Below are 10,142 nucleotides of genomic sequence, written 5' to 3'. Positions count from 1 at the left end.
TCTTCCTGAGGTAGCTGCTCTATGAAACTGCTTGTGTGAAAATGGCTGAGAGTTGGGAACAATTAGCTGATTAATTGCAGCAGGTAGCATATGTTAACCAGGAAAAAATGAGGTTCATCAGTAATGAACCCCAATTGCACCCCTCCGTATCCCTTCATCTATGCAATACACTCAACGTGATTCTCCGCTTTTTTTAATCGGTATAAATCAGGGCCAGCTTTTGAAATCGACCGCAATTACACCAGGAAAGTAAACAAAATAAAAGCCAGGACTGCAAAACAAAGACACCCCCCCGCCCCCTTTCCCAGGCACAAGGATCCGGGAGCGGGGAACATTCCCGCGTCTCTAGCCGGGCTCAGCTCCGTAAACAAAGTCCTGCGCACCTCTGCGCAAAAAGAACGCAGCGGGCGCGCAGACAAAGCGGGGCCGGGGAACGCTGGTGAGCGCTGCAGCATGCGGGACTGTGCAGGGCTTCCTCTGAGAGTGGGCTCTGGCGGTGGCTGCGGCTGCCCTTTTTTTTTTTTTTTTCCCCATTCGTGTGAGCGTTATTTTTTTTTTTCTCCTCTCTTCACCAACTTCCTTCCTGCTCCAACTGCCAAAGCTCAAAGCTGAGCGCTGAGTGGAGGACCCTGGTCGCAGGCGCCGCTGAGCCGGTGAGTACGAACCCCGGCGGAGAGAGTCCGGGGAGAAGCCGGGTGGGGGGACAGGAGAGGGCTCACCCCCGGCTCCATGTCCCCGGAGGGGGCTCAACTTTGCGCCTTTGTTCCCGGCTGCTGGCTCCGTTGCCCAGCCTTGCCCGGGGAGACGGGCAGGGCCCCCACTACATCCGAGGGGGAAGTTGGGCTCCACGCTGTGGTGGGCTGGAGGGACAGGGGAAGGAGAGGCAGTCCCCGGGGTGGTGGGACGGCCCCCGTGGGGTGTCGGTGGGTGTACCTCAGTGGGATGGTACCCGGCGGTCTCCGAGCTCCCTTTCTGCTCTCCCCCCCCCCCCCCCCCCCCGGGGTGGGAGGGGGAGTCATGGCCGAGGGTGCTGGAGGGGTCGTTGTGTTTTGCCCCTGCTGTGGAAAATTACTTCCTCCCTGCTAAACCCACTTCCTGGAGATAAGCCCTCGATCAGAGAGTGTTTTGGGGGAGTGATGCACAGAGGGAGGGCAAATAAAATGCTGTCCCTGGGTCACCGCTCTTTGCACCCATGGAGGCGTGTGGGGGCTGAGGAGGTGCCCACCATCTGCCCCATCTGCTGCAAGCCAATTCGTACTGCAGTTGTGAGGGCAGTCACTTCCCTGCACAGGCAGAGCCCAGCCAAGAGATGCTCACACCACTCAGCAGGGCATGATTCCTCCTTCATCTCCTGCAGCCATCTCCCTCTCTGGCAAGGACCTCTAACGCTACCCTTGCCCCTCTCCCCACTGCTTTGTGGGTGCTGCCAGGCCTCAGAAGCACAGGTGATGCATGACTGTCAGTTGGGGCTGCAGGAACGCAAGAAAAATGTAGTGGTGCAAGGCACAAATCGTCCAGATTTCTCCTTGTGTGGAGCATTTATAGGGTTAATTTTCTCATTTGTACTGTGGCTTGTGGCGTGAAGGGGGGTCTCCATCTTAGCCCAGCCCTTGGCTTGGGCAGTGGCACAGGATCCTAGGGACCCCAATAATTGGGTACCACACTCACTTTGGGGAAGTGCTCGTGCCAAAGCCCAGTAGCATGTCTCAGCTTGTAGAGTTGGAGCGCGTAGAGGCAGGGGCAGCTGAGGTGTGAGCTGTCCTCTTTCCTGCCTGAGAGTTTGGCAGGAAGGCAGGGTCAGGTCCACAGCCTGGGTAGAAATGCCAGAATGGGCTCTCATCAGTGCCATACTAAGATTCATGTGAGCCAGGGGTTGTTCAGTGAGCCACCCACATGGGCTGTCAGGGAATGTCTATATGGCTTATGTGATGCAAAGGGAAGATCTGAGGGATGGAGAGCAACCAGCTGGTGCAACCCTGACTGCTTTTTCTCTGAGTGTGGCCATTGCTCTCTCTGGTGTTAAATCACCCTCGCTCCCCTCCCAGAGGACAGGGGCAGACAGGCAGTTCTGCGCTGTGGTTGTAGTGGTGGCAGATGCAGCCTGGTATCATGGGAGAACTCAGGAGAGAGAAAATTATTGGGTGTGCAGCTGGAGCCCAAGTGAAAGGCAAGACCTGGTGCTGGCTGCTGCAGCTCATTACATCCCTTTCCTGTGCTGCATGTGGGACGACACTGAGAGGATCGCGAGGCTTTGTGAAGTGACTAATGCTGGGGCCGCAGAGCAATGGGGCATGAGCAGTTGTTGCTGTCCTGAGGGAACTTCTGGTTTCCCTCCTCATGAGGACAAGCTCAAGGGCCTTCCCTATGGTGTGTAAGTCCTTCACACTTCTAAGGCTGGGCATGAACTCAGCCACAGTTATTCCGCTGCTGGGACGTGTTTTCTTCCCTGTTCATGTGAGCTGGGATTCCCATTTATTTCCCAGCTGCCTGCTCTGCACTAATTCCTGACTCACTACAAAATTGCAAATAGTCTTGTGATGGCCATTAGCATTCTCGACTGTGACACCACTCTTCTTATTCTTCTGCTGCTTGGTCCTTCTCTGTCCTGTTGTAACATGTAAATATATCCCTCCCTGTTTTGTGGGGTTTTTGTTTTGTTTTGGGGATTTTTTCATCATTTTTTCCCCACTGGAATTGCACTGGGAAGTCTGGATATTACTCATTGCTGCTTGATTCTACTTGCTGATTCATCCTGAACTGTTGCGTGTATAGCTTTTTTTTTTTGCATTCCCTTTCTAGTTTAATGAATGAGAGAACTATCCCACTAGCTCCCAGTTTAACTTAAGGGAGCAGGGGTGAATATTAAGGCCAGCTGCAGAGAAGGATAAAGGGCTTGCTGGGGAAACTGCAAATAATCAGGCAAATGGGGAATTTTTTAGTTGAGACGGTCTTGAAAAAGGGGCTAATACAAGGATAAGTGGAAGTGAACTGAATGAACTGTGTAGCTTGACCAAATTCTTTTGCTGCCAAACAGCAAGGAATGGCTTGGCCATTTGTGACAACTGCTGCTGCGCTAAAGCACTGCTGTTTTCCGCCTTTCTCTGAAGAATGGGAAAGTGTCTGGAACCATGCATCTGGCTCCGCAAGGCAGGCAGCTGACTAAGGGGGACCTGGCGCAGCACTGCTCACCTCTCCTGCCTGTCTCCTGTTCTGTCATTCCATGCCCTGGCTGCTCATCAGTTGATCTCTCCCCGCTCTGGCTCCCATTTGGGATGCCACCCAAGCAGCTTTGCTGCATGCCTGCATTCAGCAGTGCGTGTCCTGGCTGTGCTGGCTGCGGGCTCCAGCCATCCTGCCTCTCTTTTCGGAGAAACGCTGCTGATGCAGCACAGGTACACATGGCTGCTCTGCAGCTGGGCTGGATGCAGTCACCATCATGCTTCCTTCCTCAGCGGGAAGGAGACAAGATTGGGTTCCTGAAGTGAGCTGTTCCTGGAGCAAGCACTGGGAACACCAGCAGATAAGACTGTAGTGGATGCATTTCCTTGAGGGCTACTTGCTAATATAAGGGAGCTGCTGCCAGGTATTTGAGCTTTCTATGAAACGTGGCTTTTAGCCTATTGTGAAAGGGTAAATGAAACCCCTGGCCTTGGATTTATTCATGTCTCTCTGTGCCCCAGTGCGTGGTAGTGGCTCTTTGTGTGAGATAGCTGGCGAGCACTGAAGCCTTACACGGTGGCTTGTAATTGCAGGGCTGCCGGCCACAACTGTGCTGCAGAGTGGCTGTAAATCACTCTGCTTTCAGCCTCCGCTCTTGCACCTCCTCCCCAGGAGGGAAGAATGGTGTAGGTCTGTAGGTCTGCGTGTGCGCGTGGTGCCTGCAGGGAGAGGAGCGGGGGCAGAGGGGGATTGTGTTCGAGCCAGAATATCGGCTCGGCAGTGCCGGGATTGCGGCTGATCACCAGCGCCATTTGTCTTTAACGATCCCGCTCCGTGCTGGGTGTGTGCCTGCCTATCCAGGGGTCGAGCCGCGCTGCGCCCAGAGCAATTGCCCCTGGGGATTGCCTTCCAAACCAATCTCATTGACTACCCCCTCCTCTGTTACCCAGACCAAGTGACCATGACTGAGAAGACCCAAGAACCTCATGTGGAGGATGATGATGATGAGCTGGATGGGAAACTCAACTACAAACCTCCTCCCCAGAAGACACTGCAGGAGCTGCAAGAGTTGGACAAGGATGATGAAAGCCTTGCTAAATACAAGAAGTCCCTCCTGGGAGATGGACCTGTGGTAGTAGGTAGGCTGGGGCATTCTGATAGGAAGGGACTGGGGAGATGCATCACAACAGTGTGCTGTGGGGATGGTGCAAAGTGGCCTTAAGGAAGAGGGAGCTTGTTTGACCAGGCATATGAGCTGCTTCTGTTGGAGGACTGGGGATGGACAGGTGGAAAGATGCATGTGAAAGAAACAGGGAAGATGCTCTGACCATTAGGTGTAAGATTACTAGGGCATGCTGACATCAGAAAGAGACTTGTGGTGGGAGGTCTGTGGGCCTTGGAGGACCCTTGAAGGGTTAAAAACCCCCGAGGGGACCAGTATATGCTGAAAGAGAGACTTGTTGCTCAGAATGATCTTATGGGGGGATTGCCTTGCAGTGGAAAGACCTCCTCTAGGTATTGGGATGGAGGCTGGAGGGATCCATGTTGGCAGACTGGGGTAGATGCATGGTCCTGTTGTACTAACAGTCTGTTGTTACTAGGTGTTCCGTGAAGTGCAGTTTCTGTGTTTCTTCAGTGTTCAGACACAGTGTTCAGTCTCCCCCCTCCACCCCCCTCCTCCCCCCTTTAATATTGCAAGCTAACAGCTTCCCCCAAGCTAACAGCTTTCCTTCCTGCAGACCCAACAGCTCCCAATGTGGTGGTCACCCGCCTCACCCTGGTATGTGACTCTGCTCCAGGACCAATCACCATGGACCTTACAGGTAGGTACAGACTGCCACTGTGCACAAAGGGGGAAAAGCAAAGGCCCTGGCATGCTTCACATTGAAAGGCAGCTTGTCTTTGGGATGCTACAGTGGATTTTAGAGGAACTCTAAGGCCATCTTAGCCTTGTTTCTTATGTGTATGAAAAAGGAGATGTACAGAGAAAATTGTTGAGGGTCTTTTTCTCTGGCTAGACTAATCTAGGAGCTCCTGAGTGTTTCCTGCATTCTCTTCTTCCTTCCTTTCAATGAGACCTCACGAGTACATGGGATGTGCATGCATTTGGGTAACCGACTGTTTTGAAACTTCAGAACCAAGCAATGCTGCAGTTCCGGCTCCTGAGGACATGGGGAGAGAACCAGGCTTCACCTTATATGGGCTTTTCTGTAGAGAGAGGAAGCTGGGTCCAGAGGAGCAGAGAGGCTTCCTGTTCAACCAAAACCACTCAGAACCCTGCAGGGTCCAGGCAGCCTCACAAGCTGGGCAGCAGCTGTAAAACATGCTCAGTCACCCAAGCCAGGGCTGGGCATGGGTGAAGCATGCACATGCTTCTGCTGATTCCCATCAGTGGGTCTGTGCATAAACATCTTTGTGTATATGTGCCCAGACCTGTGTTTGTTTAGGCGTTATCTTCATAGATGTGGACACAGACACATAGAATAGAATAATCTAGAGTTTCACTTCCAAAGACAGCCCTGACCTCAACTACACAGCTAAGGCAGGTGTAACCTCAATATCCCACTGATTAGAGGGGCTGGGTTTGAGAGGCTCATGCTGTGTTTCAGGTGAGCATTAAATAAAAATTCCAACATTCCATTCAGAATCCATTTTCTAGCTTGTTCATTCATTGGAATTAAATTAACATGCAGATTTTCCAGTTTCTTTTTCCAGTTCACCAGAATCCTATTTCCCAAGTGTTTCTATGCAGCTGGCATTTGGTTAACAAATGAGCCTTTGTCCCCCATAAGCGTATGATTCCCTTTTGATAGAAATAAGACATGCTGCTCTGAAGTTCAGCTGAGGTCCAAGATGGTCCTTGTTGATAGTCATGTCTCGGAATTATATGTACATAGTTTTTGCAGGTAGAACTTTTCCATTTCATGATTCTTCAGTTTTCATTGCATAAGGCTGTGCCAGAGATTGCTACCTTGTGCACATTCATAGAGTCAATACATATGTACACCTAGGCGTTTCTGTGTATGTGCGCTCAACAGGGCAACTGCTTACACAGACCTCTGAGTACTCATTTTGCAAGTGTGCTGTGCTTGAAGGGACACTTGGTTTTGACACCAATCCCATCCCCATCCTCCTTGCATGTGGTTTCTTCCCACTGTGACATGTCTAGCTAATGGCTTGATCCTCTCCTTACAGGTGATCTTGAAACACTCAAGAAAGAGACCTTCGTATTAAAGGAAGGAGTGGAATATAGAGTTAAGATCCACTTCAGAGTGAGTTGTTTTCCTTCCTGTTGCTTCTCATCACTTGCTGAGTCTGGTCAGTGGCAGCCTACCAGATAAGTAGAGCCAGGCAGCATGCCTGCCTAAAAGTTGGGCCTTTGTAAAGCTTCCATAGCTTCATGTGTCATTCTGCCCAACAAGGGATTGGGTATTTCCAGGGAATTGCTTGTGCTTGATTGCCCCTTGGAAGAAGTTGCTTTCTGTCCACTCACAGTGGTGAATAACAGGTGGTTTGGAAGCCAGATGGCTAGTTTTGGCTGAGTTTGGCTTTGCATTTTAGCCACCAGAAAACCTTTACTTCACACGAAGTGGAAATGGACAGGGAGGAGAAGAGAAAATTGCTTTCCATGAAGTACTGGTTCAGTTGGCGTTGCTGAGCATCATGTATAGAATCATAGAATGGTTGGGGTTGGAAGGGACCTTAAAGCTCAGCTGGTTCCAACCCCCTGCCATGGGCAGGGACACCTTCCACTAGAGCAGGTTGCTCCAAGTCCTGTCCAACCTGGCCTTGGACACTGCCAGGGATGGGGCAGCCACAGCTTCTCTGGGCAACCTCTGTCAGGGCTTCACTACCCTTCTAGTAAAGAATTTCTTCCTTATATCTTATCTAAACCTACCCTCTTTAAGATGAAAGCCATTTTCCCTCATCCTGTCACTATATGCCCATGTAGGAAGTCCCTCTCCAGATTTCTTGTAGCCCTCCTTTAGGAACTGGAAGGCTGAATACATAAAAAAAGATTTAATACCATAGCATTTGGCTGAAGTTGCCTGAGTTCTTGTGGGTCACGATATATCCAAATGGGCTCATTTCTTCCCCTCTCCCGCTAACCAGTGTGTCAGCCATTTCTTCTGCTTCCAGCTGAAAATGAAACTTGGCCACACTCCAGCATGGCATCCAGTGCTGAAGTGGTCATCCCCAACAATGAAGTGGTCATCCCCAACAAATGTTTGCTGCAGACAAAGCTGAGCTTGGCAGAGAAGGCAAAAAGGGAAGGAAGATAGCTCTCCTGAAATGGACAAGGGAAAGTGTTAATGTGTTTCATTCTGTAGGAAAGATTTCCCTTCTTCTCTGAAGCTTGCTTTTTCAGAGATTAATTTGTGTCCAGAGACACCTCCAGCTCTCCTTTGTGCTATGAAATATTTCCATCTGTATCTGAAGGCTGTTGACAGGAGATGCCTGGAGCCAGACAAGTTATTCTAACTCCCTCCCTCAGTCCTAAGGCTGGTAAGAGCTGGCACCATGTGAATTATCTCCTGGGATTTAAAAGGATCTGCCCATCTTGTTTCCAGATTGAGTAGTGCTGTGGGGAGCTGATGTATGCTGGAGGTGGACAGCAAGGGGTACATTCAAGCTATCCATAGGAGGTCTGAGGAAAAACTATGAAGAAAACTGTGCCCCTCTGTCTTTTGAGGAGAAACTTGCCAGCTCTCCACAGAGCTTAGAGAGTAGCTGGGAGTGTTCAGTTAACCTTGCCCCCCAATTTGTGCTACATGGATAACCCTAGTCATACCTGTCTGGTTTTCAACACGGAAATTGTTAACCAGGAATTCCCTGCTTCGCTTTTCTTTGTCCTCATCAGCCCGTCTTGTGAAGCTGGCTGATGTGCTTCAGTCAGCTTCAAAGTCAGGGGAAAGGATGGAGAAGTGCAGGAAATGCACAGAGGATGCTGCAGGTCTCCAGGTGCCTATGGAGAAGTCCTCACAATGTGCCTTGTGCTGAACCTTTGAGAGCAGTGGTGTAGGAAGCCAAGATGGGTATGTCTCCAAGGAGAGGGAAAACCAGCAGCTATTAAATCAACCCCCCTCCCCTGACACTTCTTTCTGGTCACTTCTTGCAGGTAAACAGGGACATTGTGTCGGGACTGAAATACGTGCAGCACACCTACCGGACAGGGGTGAAGGGTAAGGGCTCTTTGCCTTGCACATCAGTGCTTCTACCTCTGTGTTCCCTCTGCTTAAAGAAGTGTGCCAGCATCTCTGGATGAGGACAGGGTCTCCCCTGGTCCCAAGGCCCACCCTGTGCCACCATGTAGGAGGCAAGGCTTCTCAGCAGAGTGCCTTAGCCTGCACCCTGAATCACCCAGGCCAACTGCTTCCTGTTCCTGTGCGAACTCAGTATGAGTGAGCTCTGGTATCTATATGCTACGCCACCGTCTGCAGCAGCAGTCCTCAGAGACACTGGTTAGACAGTGCTTGCCACAGATTTCCTCTCTATACAGAGCTCTTCACCTCCACTCCTCCCCTTTAGAGTGGCTCAGCATATGTGGAGCTTGTCACCCCCTGAAAGCTCTTCCAAATGCACTTGGTAAAATTCAGAACTGCTCTATGGAACTTCCTGCTGTGTACAGAGCCCTGTGTTTGCCCCAAAAAGCACTCCTCTTTGTGCAGTGCTGCCCTGCCTGGATGAGGCAGAGGAGAGCCCCATTTTGCATACACACATCCCCCATGTGCATTTCTGCATGCAACCACCTCTAAGGCTCCTGCACACTCAAGTGGTGTCTTCTCACAAGAAAATAGAGTAGCAGGGGATCAAGAGAGATCTTGAGCCATACACTGGGTGTACCCACTCCCTTCCAGCAGAACATACATATGAGACGGTACTGACTGAGTTGCTTGTCCTTCTGCCCATCCGTTTATCTTTCCAGCTGTCCTTATGCTTCACTAACTTCTCCCACTGATTCTGTTCCCCTTGCTGACATGGACTGTCCCTTTTTCTCCCCACTATCCCCTTTCTGTCTGTGATTTGTGCCCATGCTCCTTGATCATTCTCCACCTATGGGACTCATACCCTGTGGATTATTTTCTCCTAGTGGACAAAGCCACATTCATGGTTGGCAGCTACGGGCCACGGCCAGAGGAGTACGAGTTCCTGACACCTGTTGAGGAGGCTCCTAAGGGTATGCTGGCTCGAGGCACCTATCACAACAAATCCTTCTTCACGGATGATGACAAGCATGACCATCTCACCTGGGAGTGGAACCTGTCCATCAAGAAGGAATGGACAGAATGAGTTCACTCAGTTTGCCTTCCCCCTTCCAATCCCCTTGCCTCCTGCACCAGTCTCCAGGTGGGCCATGCCCACCACGCTGCTCCTTCCTGCCACTGTGGCCAGCCACAACCCTGGCAGCCCTTCCCATGGGTGCTGGGGCTCTGTGCCAGCCTCGGTCGATGCACAGGCCTGCAGGCGGCCTTTGCTGCTGCTTCTGATACACTGAAAATAACCCGCCCTTTTTCACCACCACCCCATCATTACCCCTAATGGGTTAAATTGGAAAGCATCTCCCTCCCTTTCTCCCAGTACTTCCTCCTGCTGCCTCCATCTCTCCTGTACCAACTCTGGTCCCAGAAGTGCCTTTTCTAGGAAACAAGATCACCTGGCAGGGTGGACTGGTCCCTGGAAAATCCCTATCTGAGTTATACTTGCCATGTGTTCTGACTCACCGTAAATGGTTACTTACCTTCCATGATGGTCTCCTGGTCTGTATCTGGTGCCCCACCCTGTTAAAATCCATCCTTGTGCAGGCAAAACCAGTCGGGGGAATGCAGCTAGATGCTGTAACAAGACTTCAGTGTCCCAAGAATAAAACCAGTTTCTTTCTTCTTTTCTGTATAAGCGTCACATTCTTTTCTAGAGTGTGTTTTTCAGTTACGTGTATGTGGAGAATGCATTATAGGAGGGTTTAAGAGCATGTTTCAGGAGGA

At 50.9% G+C, this 10,142-nt stretch overlaps 1 protein-coding gene across 1 annotated transcript; it reads left to right on the top strand.

The window, feature by feature from the left end:
- The first annotated feature begins 510 nt into the window (after positions 1–510).
- On the top strand, positions 511–10,041 carry ARHGDIB (Rho GDP dissociation inhibitor beta). Its single transcript, XM_062613996.1, has 6 exons — positions 511–653; positions 4,110–4,298; positions 4,899–4,982; positions 6,355–6,431; positions 8,279–8,342; positions 9,251–10,041. Exons 2-6 carry the CDS (start codon positions 4,121–4,123, stop codon positions 9,448–9,450), a joined length of 603 nt encoding a protein of 200 aa, XP_062469980.1. The 5' UTR covers positions 511–653; positions 4,110–4,120; the 3' UTR covers positions 9,451–10,041.
- The last annotated feature ends 101 nt before the right edge of the window (positions 10,042–10,142 follow it).

The sequence above is a fragment of the Pezoporus occidentalis genome, unplaced genomic scaffold (assembly GCF_034315485.1).
Source record: "Pezoporus occidentalis ecotype Australia unplaced genomic scaffold, CSIRO_AGI_Poc_V1 ctg172, whole genome shotgun sequence".
Lineage (NCBI taxonomy): Eukaryota > Metazoa > Chordata > Aves > Psittaciformes > Psittacidae > Pezoporus > Pezoporus occidentalis.
Note: the sequence above shows the minus strand (reverse complement) of the source record. Positions and strands in the feature narration are given on the sequence as shown.

Bases quoted from the DNA above. Each gene is read 5' to 3' on its own strand.
- ARHGDIB (XM_062613996.1), top strand. From the start codon at position 4,121: ATGACTGAGAAGACCCAAGAACCTCATGTGGAGGATGATGATGATGAG. The intron at 4,299-4,898 runs GTAGGCTGGGGC...TCCTTCCTGCAG, and splicing joins AGATGGACCTGTGGTAGTAG to ACCCAACAGCTCCCAATGTG. The intron at 4,983-6,354 runs GTAGGTACAGAC...CTCTCCTTACAG, and splicing joins AATCACCATGGACCTTACAG to GTGATCTTGAAACACTCAAG.